Genomic DNA, 18,073 nt, shown 5'->3' with positions numbered 1-18,073 from the left:
CCTCCGCGTCACCGAGGTGCCGTTCGACGGCGCGGGCGCGGCCCTCTTGTGCGACGTCTCCCTCGGGCGTCCTCGCCCCATTGTGCCCGCGGGCTGGCAGCGCCAGGTGTTTGACGCCATCCACGGCCTGTCCCACCCGGGCGCGAGGGCCTCCCAAAGGCTGATCGCCGACAAGTTCGTCTGGCAGGGCCTCCGGAAGGCCGTCCGCGGCTGGGCCAGGACGTGCCTCGCGTGCCAGCGCGCCAAGGTGCACCGGCACACCCAGGCCCCGTTGGCCCCGTTCACGGTGCCGGAACGCCGGTTTGACCACGTCCACGTGGACCTGGTGGGACCTCTGCCCCCCTCGCGGGGTTTCACCTACGTCCTCACCATGGTGGACCGCACCACCCGGTGGCCGGAGGCCGTGCCCTTGGCGTCGACAACGGCGGCCGATGTCGCGCAGGCTTTCATCGCCACCTGGGTCGCCCGGTTCGGCGCCCCCTCAGACATCTCATCCGACCGCGGCCCCCAGTTCACCTCGGAGCTCTGGGGGGCGGTTGCGCAGGGGCTCGGGGTCCGGCTGCACCGAACCACGGCCTACCACCCCCAGGCTAACGGCCTGTGTGAGCGATTTCACCGCTCATTGAAGGCCGCGCTCCGGGCCACCCTCCGCGACGGCGGCTGGGTCGACAGGCTCCCTTGGGTCCTGCTGGGCCTCCGGACGGCGCCCAAGGAGGACCTGCGCGCATCCGCGGCGGAGTTGGTCTTCGGGCAACCGCTGCGGGTGCCGGGCGAGTTCCTCCCCGACTCCACGGCACCATGGTCCGCGGCACAGCAGCGCTCCGCTCTGCAAGAGACCGCCCAGAGGTTCGCCCCGGTGCCAACGGCATGCCACGGGCACCCACCGACGCACGTCGCCCCGGAGCTTCGCACGGCGGAGTACGTCTTCGTCCGCCACGATGCCCATCGGACACCACTGCGGCCCCCGTACGACGGGCCTTTCCGCGTGCTGGAGACCGGGGCGAAGCACTTCACCCTGGACATCGGCGGTACTCCTGACCGCGTTTCGGTAGACCGCCTCAAGCCGGCCCACCTCGATGTGGACCATCCACCGCCAGTGGCCCGACCCCCACGTCGGGGCCGCCCTCCTGCGGGCGGACCCCCGGCACCGCCCAGCCCCGCCGCCACGGCACCCCCCGGTCCTGCACCCATCCCAGGGGCAGCCAGGGGCATCCCACCTGGTATCCCTGCACCCCGGACGCCGCCGATCGCCAGGGGGCGCTTCGGCCGGGTCATTCGTCTGCCCCGCAAACTGGCCCTCCAGGTGCGCGGGAATTCTGGGGGGGGCGCGTGTGGCGGACACAAAAGCCCACTGGCGTGGTGACATCATTCCACGCACGAAGTGGGCGGTGGCCACGCCCGAGGGGTAGGCGTGGCCTCATGAGATACACCGGGCGACCAGCCCGGAGGAGTAGAGTGTTACAGTGTAGTCTTACAATAAAGACATTTATATGTTACCGCTTGTCCGCTTCCTCCTTGCTCACAAGCAGCGCGCGTAACGCCGCACTTTACGCCGCACTTTAGTACTGTACTTTCAGTTTTTTTCAGATTTTTTTTCTTTTTACTGTAATTGTAACCTGTACTGGATACAGTATTTTACGTTTGTCTGATATTTGTTGAGCTTACAGTGTTATGCACACTACTGTAGTAGCATGAAAATTGGGACATGTTTTGTTGTGATTCTCCATGTTGACATGTTGACTGATTTGGGTATATGGAGAGAAATAAATTATATTTTCATCAGTCTGCAGCATTGGTCTTGTGTGGTGTTTGGTGATTTTATTTTATATTTGCACTTTCTCTGTGTGCTTCCCTTGCAGTACTCTAATCGCTGAGAAGTAGAATTGCTAAAAGTGTTTTAGGTTCGCAACAGCAGTGTGTAACTGGTTCAAACAGAATTAAGTCATATGAAACGTGTGTGTTTCATATGGTAACAGAATATGGTTTTTATAAATTAGTGTATAGTTTTTACAAGAGTGTTTCATTTTGCAAAGGATCTGAGGTGTTCTGCTACTTGTGTGTGTGGTTGTGTGAATTGTGTGTAGTGTTTTGACAAACTGGGCCCTGTTTTCAAAATCGTGTTTAAGCAATCGAGAAAAACTGTAAGATCAAATTAAATTAAGAGGTGTAAATTAAACGAGGAAGAAACATCGTTTTTTATATTTAATTCACAATCTCGTGAGATGAAGGAATCTCGTGATATGTGATGGACATGCAAACATCGATGACATTTTTAGTTAATTTGTTAATTATCTCATCACGTGGATGCAAATTTAAAATGGGCTCCATTAGTTTTTGTGCATCGACAACATGAATCATCATGCCGAGTTTCAAAACGATCCGTTGAGCAGCCTTGGAGTAGTAGGGAAAAAACGAAAAATTGTTAATGGACCCACTGACTATCTGACTGAATGAAAGACATCGTTATGGCTTTAACAGCCCATCTCAACCCCCTGCCGTGGATGAGATGGTTATTACTTCTGACTTTTCTATGACGCCTTTAACTGGTTCTGTAAATCAGTCTATCTTTTGCAACATTTCATTTCAAACTACTTTTCTACAACTGGCTCATGTAATTATCCAATGCCTTCACTGAAGCGCAGGGTGGTCCATACTCATACAATGATGATGGTTTTCCAGTTTCCAGGATCTCATGGCAAAACAGTTCAGTGTACTTGCTGGTCCACCATAGTTTGCAAACAAAGTGGGAATAGTCCGTACTAGCTAGTGCATACTGGCTGGTCTGCACTAGTTAATTAGTACAAGTGCAAGCATTAGTCCACACGAGCTAATCAGTACTAGTGCGATAGTTAGTCTGGACTAGCTAGCCAGTACTAGTGCGAGAGTTAGTCAACACTAGGTATTCAGTGCTAGTTAGTCTGCACTAGCTAATCAGTACTAGTGCAAGAGTTAGTCCACACTAGGTAGTCAGTGCTAGTACAAGAGTTAGTCCGCACTAGCTAGTCAGTACTATGCAAGAGTTAGTCCGCACTAGCTTGCCAGTACTAGTGTGAGATACTAGATATTAAAACAGTTGAAGTTGTGCAAATGTGCTGGCCCACTCTAGCTCATAAAACAAAGTGGGAATTGTCCAGACGAGTTAGTCTGCATTATTTAGTAAAACAACGTGGGAATAAATCGTACAACAATAGTCAATAACATGATAGTGGGAATAGTTGCAATCGTTAGTAAAATAAGCTGGGAAAAGTCTGTACTAGTTAGTAAAACAGTGGGAATAGTTTTCTATTCGGAATAGTCCGGTCGCACACTTCTCTGTTAATCTGCACTTTATGTTACAATTCACCATAAATTAATGACAGAGAAAACTCATTGTAATTATTTTCCAAAATCAATTAGATGTCATTGATAATTTCTCAAAATGCCCAAAATACATCCGATGCGTACCATGACTTTATGCTTAGTATAAATGTGTATAGGAGGTATGCTGTCCTCCCTACACGTAACTGTACGTAGTTCGACAGCAAGCCAAACTTCATTAATGAACGAGATGGGAGTCAGGGAATAGAATCCAAGAGCCAAGTGTTTATAATGAAGCCACACAAGCATGTAGTCCATGAACAAGGAGTAAACTGAAAAGAATATGACATACAGGACAATTACTAACGAGGCTCCAAACAATGCAATTACAACAACGCAATTACAACAAAATGCGAACTCAGAACTCTGCAGATGTGAAAGAAAAAGCCACATAACATAATAATGGTGTCAATTAGTGCTTGATAACACAGGGTACCGGGCCAGAACAACCGAGCCGTTAACTGCAAATTGAGCACACAATAACATTGTTTTAATCGCTATATTTGCAAAATTCTTCCTGACATAAGATGAACTGCCTAATGACCCCTTCGTACTTACAGGCAATAATTTTGAAGGAGTAACAATGAGGATTGTGAGGGATTTACTCAGATGCAAGTTATGGAAGGCTCAGAGACATCACTTCCTCTTGGTTCACATCCTGTTCCATAACTTCCTGCTACATTAACCCAAATGGCCAGATGGGGGCCCCAACACACAAAGGTGCACAAAATATGTGTAGAAGGGGCAGAATATGCCAGCAGAGGGCTGCACTCAAAAATGTACAAAACATGCATCAAGGGGCGGAACACGAGGCATTTAACACGTTCTTTTAATGGAATGCTTACGATGTAAACGATGCTTCCACAAAACTATAACGATGTGTGGACGTAAATGAAAAAATAAGTTTATATATATATTAATTTTATTAATAGTTTCCCTGTAGATGGAATAATACATACGTTGCCGCATCAACAGGCAAGAAAGTCACTTTTGTGTCCGATCACACCTTTGGGTTACTGTGACCATCTCGTTCATGGAATTTCTTTTGAATGACCTTCATACTCTCGATCACCTGCTCTTCGCAGTTGATCAAAAAGGTGCTTCAATATGAGCGGATGTTAAAGAGCGCCAGAGGCAAAGGTGAATGAAAGCCAAAGACAGGATAACCACAAACCAAACAGGTACAGTAAAAATCTTTTTTTTATTTCGGCGTCACGAAAGCCAGTTTTAAGTGAACATAAACTACAATGTGCAATATTTCATCAAGCAGAAAAAGAAAAAAAAGAAAAAGAATTAAAGGTACATGCAAATTCACCAAAAGCCTCAGTTTATAATCTCTTAAACAGCCAAAGTTGAAACTGCATTAAATGCAAAACAAAAGACCATTCCAGTGTAACATAGTCAACAATGTGTTAATAAAACAAAATCTGCAAACCCTCCAAGCAGAGCTCCAACTAATCCAGAAAAAGGTAAGCTGGTTTAAGCATGTACAAATCTAGGGTCCCAGCGGTGGTGCGTCGAACAGAATGCAAAGCAAATGAATATGCCTCCAAGTGCAATAAAAATGCGCGATTGTCCAGCTCGAGGTGACGCTGCGTCGCTCACCACGGCGTCGCCCTCACACATCCCGGGCAAAGCAGCGCAACTCCTGCCCTTATGTGGAGACGCTCCGGCGGAAGTTAAGGTGTAAGCAAATCTGTGCAGCAAATAAACAACGTCCGCCGTCAGTGCACGCTCAGGTATGCACAGCACCAGAATCAATGAGATGAATAAAATGCTTTGGGACATGTGGCAGGAGGAGGAAAAGCAAAAGCTTGCTTTCAAAGGACAGAACCAGAGGCCCGCTTGTTAGTCATTGTATTGCCAGGTGAACTCTTTCTTACCCAACCCTTCCAGGCAAGCTAGAGATCCGTGTCAAACCAAGCAAGCTGGTTGCTGTCGACAGGAAGCATTGTGTCGATGTTAACGTGTTGTGTGTGAGGCCTGAGTTCGGCCGATGACTGGGCAGCATATTCGGCCGTGGCCTGCTCAAGTACTGGCTCAAGCACCAGAGCATCCTGGCCAAAACCTGGAACTGAGTGGAAGGTGTTGCATCCTTGATCTGAGGCTTTGGCCCAGCAAACCCAGGAAGGTATGTCAAGGTCAGGAGGAGAGATAGGAAGAGAGAGAGGAGAGGGAGACAGACAGTACCCAGAATAACAGGGAATGCAGTGGGACAAGCAAGGATTAAATCACCAACAAATACAAAGGCAGAGAAAGGCCGTGCAAGCAGCAGTCACCAAATGCCCACAAAGGTAGCAATGTCGGCAGCTCACAAAGTAAGAGCAGCCTTTGTGACCTCAACAAGAGCAGTGCTTTCTAATTGACAACAATTAGAATGCTTTGTTAAATGGAGGAAGCACAAAATGAGATGCATAATGAACAGTCTTGGCACAAATGACTCGATCATACGACATTGTGCATCTGCTGCGCATGTCACGATTTTAAAAGGAAAGTTCGACACTAGAGCTAACGACCGAAGCCATACAGAAAGAAACTCAGCATAATTGTTACGGTAATTAAGCATTTAACTTTCTTACAAACTGAATAAAATTAAATCACAATGAAAAGTGCCATTCACCAACTGCACCAAAATCATTACCTGGGCTAAAAGAGAAGTTGGAACCTCTTGGGTCATCCATTGGATTGTTACCATCCTAGTGTAGGTAGAGGAAGGGTAAGCAAAGTAAGAACACAGCAGTCATAAGCATGCAGTAATGCAACTGGGCCCAGGTAACGACATAAATGTTTTATAGGTCAGAGTTTCAAAAAACAAGTACAGAAACATTCAAAGTTCACCGCCCCCACGCCGAATAAATAAATAACATCCTCCAGTGACCGGCGATGCCGCCATGCAACACATAGACGGTATTGGGAGGGAGAGGTGTACAATAATTGATTGACTAATTGCGTAATTAAAATAAACAAATAAAAATAGTTTAATAACTAATCTCTTAATAAATTGGCTACTCGCCGCAGGCAGGTAGGTGGCCTTTCTGTCTTCTACCGACTCCTCTCCAGCCTTGCTCCCCCAGCTCTCTCTGTGCTCTGTCCCCCAAATATTCCTACAGGTCGCACAAGATCTGCCAGCAACCCTCTGATGGTTAAACTGCCGAAATCTCGGCTCTCTGCTCACCTTCACTCTTTCATTCCTCTTTTCTCCCGCCTGTGGAACAAACTCCCACACTCCCTTCAATCCCTCTCCTCCCTCCAGGTCTTTAAAACAGCTGTTCACCACCATCTCTTATCTTCCCCCATCCATAACCTTGATCTTTTCTACCCCCACTAATTCACCCCAGATCCACCTTGTTTGAAATTCCAACTTCTTTCCTGGAAATCCTGGCAGTGTCCATATGTTTATACCTCTCCCACCCGCCCCCCCCCCGCCTTCACATGCCTCCCCCCCTTCACATGCCTCCCCCCAAAGCCCTCTCCCTCCCACAGATCTCTCGATGTCTCCATGTCTCTCGGTCCCTGGTCTCAAATGTTGTGTTTGTGTCCTTCCCCCTCTCTCCCCATCTTGTCTACCGCTCCCGATGTTATTTGTTTTATGTGTCTGTTTGTCTTTCATGTGTGATTAATGTTCGCTCTTTCACGAGCCTCGATCTTGTATACAAAAAAAAAAAAAAAAAAAAAAAAAAAATAGTATACCGAAACAACCAGTGTTTTATTTAAAGCTGTAACTTTTGGAAAATACATGAAATGTTTGATTAATCGAAAAAATAAAGAATTAATCAATTAATTGATTAATCATTAAATCAAAAATATACTTTATAGCCAAATCACATGGTCATTGTCTTGTCCGTCCAAATGTTAGCTTCCTAGCTCAAAAGGTGCCTGAGATATTGCCCAGATGAGAGAGAAAATAAATAAGTGATTAATAATGAAAATAAATAAATAATAATGGGACAATAATTAATTTATTAATCAATTGGCTAATAGCATACCTAAACCACCGCCGTTTCATCTGAATCTGTAATTTTTTGAAAATTAATCAATTGATTGAATAACCGAATAATTAAATAATTAATCAATGATTTGATGAATCAATAAATCAAAAACACCCTTTACAACCAAATCACTTGGTCATTTTTGAGTGAGTACTCCCTTTCGGAGTGGGTCATCGCCGGACCCCCTTCGGTGCCCGGCGATGACCTCATGCAGCGCCTGGAGATGGAATAGTAAAGGAGCGGTGTACAACAAAAAATAAAATTAAAAAAATACTTTGTATTGCCTTGTGTCCCAACGCTTAATGTCAAACATTTTGAAGTTACAAAATTTGTGAAAACCCCATGATGCCGCCCGCCTTCCTTGTTATTTGCCTTCCCTTCCCTTCTCCTTACTCATAACTCTTTAAAACCCTTTGTTCTTTTCATTCTCTTCCCCAAAATCCCTCATCTCTTCGTTTTCTTTCACATCCTCCTCACTTCCCTTCATTCTTCTCTATTTACTCCTCCATCAACCCCCCACCCGCTTCCATGCAGATGGCCCATTGTGAAGGCAGAAACCCTCACGGAATGCTCACCTCAGACACAAGGTTACCCATAAGTCGACTGTTGATCTCAGAGGAAAGTCGATTGTAGTCTTGTGGCTTGTCATCCGAGATCCGGAATAGAACTGCTGCTGCGTAAGTGGCTGAGGGACGGCAGGGTTGGGCGTTATCCAAGAGCTCTCCACCCAGCACATCGATGGTAGTTCTTTTCTCATGATTCTGACACGTTCCATTAAATTGTTTTAAGATGCAAATTTTAGAAGCAGTGTATAGATGGCACTTTGTTTCTACAAAATGACTGATAAAATTCAAAACGCAAATTAACTTACCAATTTCATTTTCACAATTCAAAAATGAGCTGGTGGGGATTCCAATAAAAAGGGAATGCGATATTCCCAACATACGGAAATGATACGATTTAAACTACAAAGAGAAACCGGAGATCGCTGATCTTCGCCAGAAGTTGCTCCGTGTGGTGTTGCGTGTCATTGTACGTACTTTATATACTTTATAGATGTACTCACATTTTACTTGTGCATACGTTATATAGGTACTGGATGGAAAAAATGATAGCATGTAACACTGGCTACCACCAGGTGGTGTTTGTGGCCTACATTAGCACATTATGTGCAGAAAGAGACAAGGAAACAAACGGACGCATGTGCAATACCCTCTGGCGAGGGTAATAAAAGGTCAAATGCTCCGGGTCGAGTGGGACAACACATGGTGTTTGAAAGCATAAAGCCATTGCCATGGTGATGCTGTGTTCCCGCCATGCTGTGACGTTCCACACACACACACACACACACACACACACACACACACACACACACACACACACACACACACACACACACACACACACACAACACACTAATGTCTAATCGGGGTTAAAAGTTGAACTTCCATGTCGCAGGGATTGAATGCACAAATAAAGCTTGGGTATAGGAGATGCCTCTTTTTAACACCACGGGACAAAATGGTCACTGAGGCACAAGACAGGAATGATGGAAAAATGAAATAAATCAATGTGCTTTTTATTTCGCCTACAAATGGTGTGTGTTAATTAGGATGTTGCTGGGGTCACGCACTTGCCTTTGAGCTGTTTATGTGGGTTCAACCCCTCACCGACTGTAAACTGTAGGATTGGTGTTTTTCAGACCGTGCGCTGCATCAATGAGCGCGCGGTCCGACAGATGGGACCTTAGCCGAGAACCCGTCTGCCAACGATGATTGCTTGCGGACGTTAGCTATCCCACGGTGCCTTTTGAATAAAGAGCAGGCGAGTTATCGCCAGCACCCATAAGCGAACTATAAATCCCTGCACCGACAGTCAAGTCAGAGCCTCGAGCCGGCACACTTGTACTCCATCACCCACCGTGGACCAAACCGCTCCACGGCAGAGCCTGAAACACGGCCTGGATAAGAAACAACCCGGATAAGAAACAACCAACGCGTTATACATACCCACTCCCTCGTTGCGTGAACGGATCAGCTCCGACAGGATGCCCATGGCTTCCTCCTGCTCAATGGCCAAGGCTGTATTTGGATCTTGAGACAGCTCGCACAACAAGCCAGTTGCGACTCGCTGCACAGACTCCGAGTTGTAATATAGGAGCTGCATGAGAGGTAACATCTCATATCAATGAATGTCATGACCAACCTCTTACTTGTTACAGAAATCTTAGGGGGTGGAGTAGGGGAGGGAGGTTGTGTGAAGGAGGATGATGCACCTTAACGAATGAAGTCATACGGGTAATAAAAGGAGCCTCAAGGGATGCTGACTGATGTTTCAACGCACTGTTAACAGTCATTCGGGTTAAGCTTGTTCACCACTTGCAGCAATTCTGCCTGAAGCACCAGAAATGCCAATCTAGGCTTCTCGGAGCAATCCTGAAAGTTTTGCTAACTATCCGTAACATTAAGACGACTGTCAGTTAACATCGTTTCTGGTATAACAGTCAGCAGGTAGTGTTCTGAACCGAGTTTAGTAAAGCCATGTTAGATTATTGCAGATATGTCAGTTTGTCTTAACACATCATTAAAAATAAGGCATATTTGTATGCAGCCTGTGGCTGCTGGTTGCATCATTGCTGGGAAAGCAGCTTCTCCACTGATGCAGTATCCCCTGTTTCCAGTAAGCTGGTACTCATTTTCTCATTTTGCCGACATCAGGATGACAGGGTGACAGGGTGAGTTAACGTCAGGGGCTCAAACTCAAGACCTTAAGGCCTTAATCAGTAAGCCAACACCAGGCTTAACTGCTGCACCTTCCTGGTCCGTCTGAGGACCGTCTGAGACGGCTGCACCGTCTGAGGACATACGGATTTGAAGCTGTGGAAAAGGCAATCTCTACCAGGTAATCCGCAAGAGGTGCAACAAAATCTATTCGACATTTGGTAAAATATGGGGCAGGAGGTCATTGATTTGAGGCTCCAAGCAATGTATGATACCAAAGGACATGCTACAGTTTACATATTCCAGCAGATTGTGTTTGTTAAAAACAATTTTGTTCAAAACCAAGGCTTTTCATTGTATCCTGGCTGGGCACCACAAATAAACATCATTTAGCGTGTACAGGTGAAACGTTCGATTAAACACTTGGCGTGGATCATGACACGTTTTATCCACACCTGTGACTGTTATGACACCGTCACCAGATAAAGTAGCAATTCACATAACAGCAGCAAAGCATGTAGGCCATAGGGCATGCGCTTAATTTTCAATTTTCGTGCAACAACGATGGGGGCAACTTAAAACTTTAATGGGTTTGTCGGAAATGTGTCACTGATTAAGAATATCCATGTCCCCACGCACAAGGGGTGCTCAGAAATTTATAACGAGCAGTTGATGAAAATGCATATTAACAAATGGTACATGAAGTGTATGATGGCTTCCTGGCTTTTTAATCAGATTGTTCAGTGAACATGTTATTATCTGTTGGGCTTCATAAATGAATAACGTGCATTTATAATAATAATAATAATAATAACTAGCCGAAACCCGTGGAACATCCACGGAAGGGAGGATGTGGTGTATGGATAGAGTGTACCATTATGGATGGCATAGGGGATTTGCTTGTCCGAGTAAGAGTTAGGAAGAAAGATGAGAATGAAGAGTGCGTATATGAACAACGTATTTATTGCACACAAATGCATGCTCAGGATTGTCCACTCAGTGGACGGCTTGCTGTCGCCTTCACCCAGCAGACGCCAATAAGATGGCGTCGTATCAGCAGTTATTCTGATGCTTTTGGGCCCCAACGTCGGCTAATTCAGATTTTTCGAGTATGTCTGTACGTGATAAACAAAGAGCGCGGTTCGTAGATCCTAAATCCATTAGTGCCGTGGGCATCGGGTCACTGGGTGCGGCGTAAAAGGGATAACAAAGTCGAGTCCTTATGCTATTATTATATAAATAATACTAAGAGTATTAATGACAAAAAAAACTTATAGTTGATACCTCCATCAAAATAACATGGTAATATTTGTAATAAATATGCTGAAAAATGTCTTCCATAATACTACACACTGCGCTGTATCTATGAGTCCAATCTGATCTGCCCATGTAATGTTATTAAACTTTAAATAATAAAAGTCAGAAGTATTATTGCTTACAAAATTACTCCAACTTTGCAAATCATTGTATGATATAATCATGAGGTTTGTTTACGTAGGATTTCTTTGTAACCAAGCGAATATTTCCTCACTTTTTTCTGTGAAATTTATACTTACAATATCATAAAAGTATATATAGCCTCACAATAGAGGCTACAAAGAGATAGGAGGTGAATTTGAAGGAAACACACATGGAAGGCTGTTGTATGCACCTGCTTCGCTGATCCCCAGTTAACAGATTTGCAAAAGTTCCTGTAGTCTATGTCCGCCCCCTCCAATAATGGCTTCAAGTTTAATATCAAATCATTGACATTTATAATTCCCTGAATAACCATGATTCCAAAATTACAGTAAAATTGTACTACTACAACAAGTTGAACATGATACAAAGTCGCTAACTTAGTCTTCCACCAAATCATCATCATCATTCACATGTCCAATCTAACGTTACATAAGTTAATTTTAAAGTCATTGTCAATGCATGGTGCATGAGTTTACACATACCTTGTCCTTGAGAAGTAGATTTCTTTGCAAATGACTTCTCTTTTCTTCTGATTTTACTGATGTCACAGAAGCGCTTGTAGCAATTGTAGTGGTAGCCGATGTTACTCGACGGCGAAGGCTGAGCCGCAATGCATGTAGCAGTACCGTGAAAATCAATACCAAGCTTTGTTGCAATCTCGGTAACTATATCACTCTCTTTGCAGTCGTAATTCACCCATTTGCGAGCGAAATCGACAAATCGTTTCCACGATTCATTTATTGAACACGATGAAGTTACTTTTTGTTGTAGAATCTAAGTGCATAATGCAAAATTTTGAAGAAAATGTACGATCCGCCGTAGAACTGCATTCCGTGGGCGCCGCCATCTTTGGTTCGCAGTGCAATGGTACGGCGACCGTGATTGGATTATTCTGGGAAACTACGTCATCCATTTCACTGAGCGTCAAATACGGTAACGCTGATTGGCCTATTTCATCACGTGCATCGACTGGCCAGCAAAATTTAATGTGACATTATTTACCGAAATTATTCGATTTTTACGCTTTTATGAGCAATTTTGAGGATTGGGGACACACATTTTATGAATGCTTATAATATTTTTGGAATTATCGATCAAGAATAAAGTTGCCCCCAGTAATGTTGCACGAAACAGAGTTAGATACGGACGTATTGTGGTCTAATGGGAATGCTTGTGATTGAAGGTTTGTTGCGCATGCAATACAGGTGTCGCCATGTTGTATTCTCCATGGAATAGAATCCTTCCGAGTCACTATAGAATAGAATCACTCGGAATTCCTTCCGTGCTGTCTATCCTGGATTCGAATATCGACCCAGCTATAAATTGTTACCCTCGTGTTTCGCATGCAGGGGGAGGAATCGGCGTTCCATCCCTGGGATGGGCATTAGGCCAGAGGACCCATCTGCCAGCACTGGTCGAGTGGTTGTTGATGGATATAAAAGATCCGATGGTGTCCTTCAATAAGAGTAGGTGAGTTATCGCCGACACACTGAACTAATTGCAATTTCTTGCCCAAATCACCTTCAGGCGAGTATCCTGCACCAGTGGCGACTCGTCCAGGATTCTAATCCTTGCCAAGAAACTGCTTGGTCCGAACCGTTGCTCTATAGTCTATATAGAGCATGGTACATTCCGTGTGCATGTGGGAGTCACACAAACCACCCTAAAACAACCTCAATTGCTAATGGCATGGTTAATGGTAATATTAGTTTTTAATCACAAATAAAACTACAGCAAAGTCGATGACGCATCATCGCAAACCCCCAACGCTTCCCACCGAAAGCAAAGTTGAAAGATGGCAAAAAATTCCACCAGGAATGACCCAATATCACATTTTGAGTTCAATATTTTTCCCGTTTTGACCCCTGTGACGCTAAGTCGCCAACCCCTGGGGAATGAACCGAGAGGTCAAATCCAAGTACTCGTTACATATTCCATCCCTCAATGTTGATTACATATACAAAGTTTCATTAAAAAATGTTTAAATATGTGCCTGTAATTGCATTTTTTAGTACACTATTTGATATTTTGACCGAGAAGACCCAAAAGACTACCTTTATTTCGTTTTGGGTCTTCCCACCTTAAAGACCCAGAGGACCCACCTTCCCACCTTAAAGACCCTTAAAGACCCAAATACCCTTAAAGACCCAGAGGAACCAAAAGACCCTTAATACCCAAAATCCCCTGAAGACACCAAAGATCCCGAATACCCCAAAGACCGAAAAGACCCCAAAGACCAAAAAGACACCAAAGACCCAAAAGACCCACAGACCAAAAAGACCCGGCAGACCCAAAAGACCCCGGAGATCCAAAAGACCCAGAATACCCAAAAGACCCCAAAGACCCAAAACACCCTGAAGACCCAAAACACCCTGAAGACCCAAAACACCCTGAAGCCACCAAAGACCCTTAAATATCCTTTAGATCCAAAATACCCTTAAATACCCCGAAGAACCAAAATACCCCAAAGACTCTTAAAGACCCAGAGGAAACAAAAGACCCTGAAGACCCAAAAGCACTGAAGACACCGAAGACCCCGAAGACCCAAAACGAAATAAAGGGAGCAGGAGACAAGATAGGGAGAGAGGGGGAAGCACACAAGTACAACATTTGAGAGCAGGGACATCGGGAGATCTGTGTACTTTGAGTTTCAAAGCCAAAAAAGCCAAAGGGGACGGGGCCAAAAACGATACTGCTCTCATCTTCTTGCCATGTGTTGATTATAACTACTAAGTTTGGTGAATTTCTGCACAACCATTTAGGAGGACATAGCGTGACAGATGGATGGATAGACAGAGGGACAGACAGCTGATTAGAATATCCCCCGGTTTCTTTTTTTTCAAAATCCGTGAGGACATTAACGAACTCTGGGAAGGCAAAAAATGTGCAAATCTGGAAATGTGAGGAAATTTGCCATATCTGCCGGAAAAGGCATATACCTAGACGGTGGATTCGTACCTGCACCAATATAGGAATAGCATCGGGTGTAGCTATCTCCGCACGGTTCTGAGGGTCTCGGGCAAGAATCTGTAGGGCTCCAGTGCAACCTTCGACGATGTCTTCCATCCGGATGCCGTCCTGCGTGCATCAAAATATTCGGAGATGATTACAATAACATTGCAAACACAGGCATTGATGACCAACATGTCCACGATACAAAATTTGTTTTGCATACAGCTTAAAGATGTTGTAAGCCTGGTTAAAGCCTGGTGTTGGCTTAGCGTTTAGGGTGCTGGCTTGGGATCCTAGGATCCTGGGTTCGAATCCCAGTCGATCGCTGAATTAACGCCAGGGGGGTTGACTCAGCCTGTCATCCTTCCGAGGTCGGCAAATTGAGTACCAGTTCACTGGTAATTCCATGTGCGTCGCAAGAGGTGATCAACAAGATTGGTGGCAGGAAGGGCATCCGGCCATAAAACATTGCTTTAAAAAGGGGACCAAGGTGCCCGAAAAAGGCCAACCCCCGCTCTGCGGGAAAAAATGGCCTCTAAAGGTGGTTCACACAGCTTAAAGATGTTCTTTGTGGACAATGTAGAAAAACAAACATCGTGTAAATTTCAATCAGGCAATCATAGTTCATTTGCACTCTTATCATCTATGCCTGACTTACCTACTTACAGGCATTTGTCCATTTAAATGACTAGTGAGGTACCCGTGCTAGACACGGGTGGGAGGCCAGAAGCAAACAGACAATGCAGAAACGGCGAATGCTAAAGCATGAAACCAATAAATTCCACATTCCTGTAGCACCTTCAGTCGCACGTCAGACATGGACAGCAAGTTTGTGAAGGACTTCCATGAAAAACGTACCCGTTTGCAAACAAACAGGTACGTGTGTTTCATACCCAGTCCATGACGAATCTGCATATGGCGATCCGCGAATGTCACGTTTAGAAAGTAGAAACCATCACGGCATTTCGTCATTCACTTGAACTCGATATCTCTTTTTTTCATTCCAAACAGCAAAACTCCAATCACAAATTAAATAACATTAATATAAAAAATAAACTTTTAACAACATTCGTGACGTAAACAAATATTTAAATCCTGATGTGAAGTTCCGTACGGTTGGGTGAATAAAATTACGAATTCAAAATCGTAATTGTAGTCACTCAATTCCAATCATCAATTGATACTTTAACAAAACGATTAACACGATTAACGTTTAACGATTTAACATTACGATTGAATGACGGTTGTATTTGGATATTATCAAACCCGTGCATTGCCGTCATCTGTCCACTTCTGGATTCGCTGCAGGTTCGTTATTCTCATCAAAATCTAAACAGTATTTGTAGAATTTCAATAAAAGCCACATCACTGTTCATATCGGTAAATATTATTCCATCGTGTTTGGAAAAACTGGAAAATTGGAAAATTGGAAAACTTGCAAAAACAATATAGCCTATTTTACTCCAGGGGGTCCTAGGAATACCCACCCAAAATATCGTTGCGATCGGTTCAGCCGTTTTTGCGGTACCTTCGAACGGACAGACGGACATTTGGTGAATTATAGTAAGATGATCAGGGCATACCAGGGGCATGTTTTCCAACAAGGGCAGCCACCGCACTGCTCCTCTGCTACTTCTTGAATGGCCCCAATGATCGCACCTTCTAGTCGAGTTGACTGGCAAATGTTTTTGGCCCAAATCTCATGAACGGGCTGGCCAGGCCACACGTTCGACTGACAGTGACAGGAATTTTTAATATGACCAGCGTCCCGGCGCTAACTTGCCCACCTGTCCACCAACCAATGCTAGCAGACTGGACACCTGGCTTCACATCCATCCAAGGGACGGTGCACTTTGTGATGCAAGACCAATGCAGCAGTTTAGAGTTTCAAATCCAGACAAGGCCGCTCAAAGGTAAGTTCGGTACCTTCACACCATCCTTCCTATTGGACTAACCAGAAAGCTGTTTTAGACGTCAGACTATCGGTCACGTGTTTGGTTAATCCATGGCTTTGCTGATAATTACAAGTAGGCTTACTGGCCTGCAGTTGATAGGATTTGTTTTTGCATCCTTCTTGTGGACAGCAGTAATGCTTGCTGACTTCTACGCAAATTGGGGAGGGAGAGGGAATCCAAACTCGTGGATCCAAATATTCCATCTGCCTTTCCTCCTTTGGCTCAGTTTATGGGGTGTATTTGTACATATCCGAACTCCCCAACCCCTACCCCACCTTTCCCCCCCAGCAACGCACGACTCACCCTGTGAGCCTGGGACATCGTGCCCAATGTGTGTCGTGATGCATCCTGATGGGCCTGGAAAAGCAATTGCAGTAATTGCTGGATGGTTCCCAGTTCACGGAGCGGTGCTAGGTTGTCCTTACGCAGCGCCAGGTTTCGGATGAAGCCGATGTCAGCCTGCACCGGACACAGAGATACCGAGCAACAATTTCGTAACAACAACAATAATAATAATTTAAAAAATCTTATCATCATAGAGCAAACGCATATGGTTATGTCGTTATGTTTATGTGCGACGAAAACGTCTTCTTCTTCTTCAATTAAAAGACTGATGAGACCCCTCAGAACTTTGATGACCCGTTAATTCCCCCAAGACCCTCAAGACCACCAAGACCCCTGAATAAACAAAATACCCTTAAAGACCCAAAAGACCCCAAATACCCTGAAGACCCAAAACACCCCAAAGTCCCAAAATACCCTTGAAGGCCCAGAGTCTCAAAAAGACACTGAAGACCCAAAATACACTTGAAGGCCCCTGAGGCTCAAAAATACCATGAAGATACAAATGGTGCCGAAGACCCAAAACACCCCCAAAGACCCAAAACACCCCAAAGACTAAAAAGACCCCGAAGACCCAAAACACCCCAAAGACTAAAAAGACCCCGAAGACCCAAAACACCCCAAAGACCCAAAACACCCAAAACACCCCAAAGACCCAAAACACCCCAAAGACCCAAAACACCCCAAAGACCCAAAACACCCCAAAGACCCAAAACACCCCAAAGACCCAAAACACCCCAAAGACCCCAAAGACCCAAAACACCCCAAAGACCCAAAACACCCCAAAGACCCAAAACACCCCAAAGACCCAAAACACCCCAAAGACCCAAAACACCCCAAAGACCCAAAACACCCCAAAGACCCAAAACACCCCAAAGACCCAAAACACCCCAAAGACCCAAAACACCCCAAAGACCCAAAACACCCCAAAGACCCAAAACACCCCAAAGACCCAAAACACCCCAAAGACCAAAAATCCCCCAAAGACCCAAAACATCCCAAAGACCCAAAACACCCTGAAGACCCAAAACACTCTGAAGACCCAAAACACTCTGAAGACCCAAAAACACACTGAAGACCCAAAATACCCCAAAGAGCCCGAAGACCCAAAATACCCTTAAAGGCCCAGAGGATCCAAAAGACCCCGAAGACCCAGAGGAACCAAAAGACCCTTCAGACCCCAAATCCCCTGAAGACACCCAAGACCCAAAACACCCTGAAGACCAAAACACCCTGAAGCCACCAAAGACCCTTAAAGACCCTTTAGACCCTAAATACCCCGAATAACCAAAATACC

General features: G+C 45.1%; 2 protein-coding genes across 19 annotated transcripts in view; both read right to left on the bottom strand.

The window, feature by feature from the left end:
• LOC137434292 (trafficking kinesin-binding protein 1) overlaps positions 1-18,073 on the bottom strand; it is a 1,208,017-nt gene that overhangs the window by 177,592 nt on the left and 1,012,352 nt on the right. The window lies entirely within an intron of this gene.
• LOC137434291 (catenin beta-1) overlaps positions 4,540-18,073 on the bottom strand; it is a 193,715-nt gene continuing 180,181 nt past the window's right edge. For 12 of the 18 annotated variants that reach the window (XM_068127169.2, XM_078785248.1, XM_078785245.1 and 9 more), the window contains 6 exons: positions 16,738-16,893; positions 14,486-14,605; positions 9,356-9,506; positions 7,922-8,031; positions 5,999-6,053; positions 4,540-5,053 (listed from right to left, as the gene is read on the bottom strand). In XM_068127169.2, the coding sequence (XP_067983270.1) occupies positions 5,037-5,053; positions 5,999-6,053; positions 7,922-8,031; positions 9,356-9,506; positions 14,486-14,605; positions 16,738-16,893 (609 nt within the window). In that variant the 3' untranslated portion in view covers positions 4,540-5,036. Of the gene's footprint in view, positions 5,465-5,998; positions 6,054-7,921; positions 8,032-9,355; positions 9,507-14,485; positions 14,606-16,737; positions 16,894-18,073 lie in introns of all 18 variants that reach the window. The other 6 variants (XM_068127165.2, XM_068127168.2, XM_068127166.2 and 3 more) reach the window with 1 other exon arrangement.

The sequence above is a fragment of the Myxine glutinosa genome, chromosome 10, assembly GCF_964187855.1.
Source record: "Myxine glutinosa chromosome 10, kmMyxGlut1.1, whole genome shotgun sequence".
Classification (NCBI taxonomy): domain Eukaryota; kingdom Metazoa; phylum Chordata; class Myxini; order Myxiniformes; family Myxinidae; genus Myxine; species Myxine glutinosa.
The sequence above is the reverse complement of the archived record's forward strand: the minus strand, read 5'-3'. Positions and strand labels throughout refer to the sequence as shown.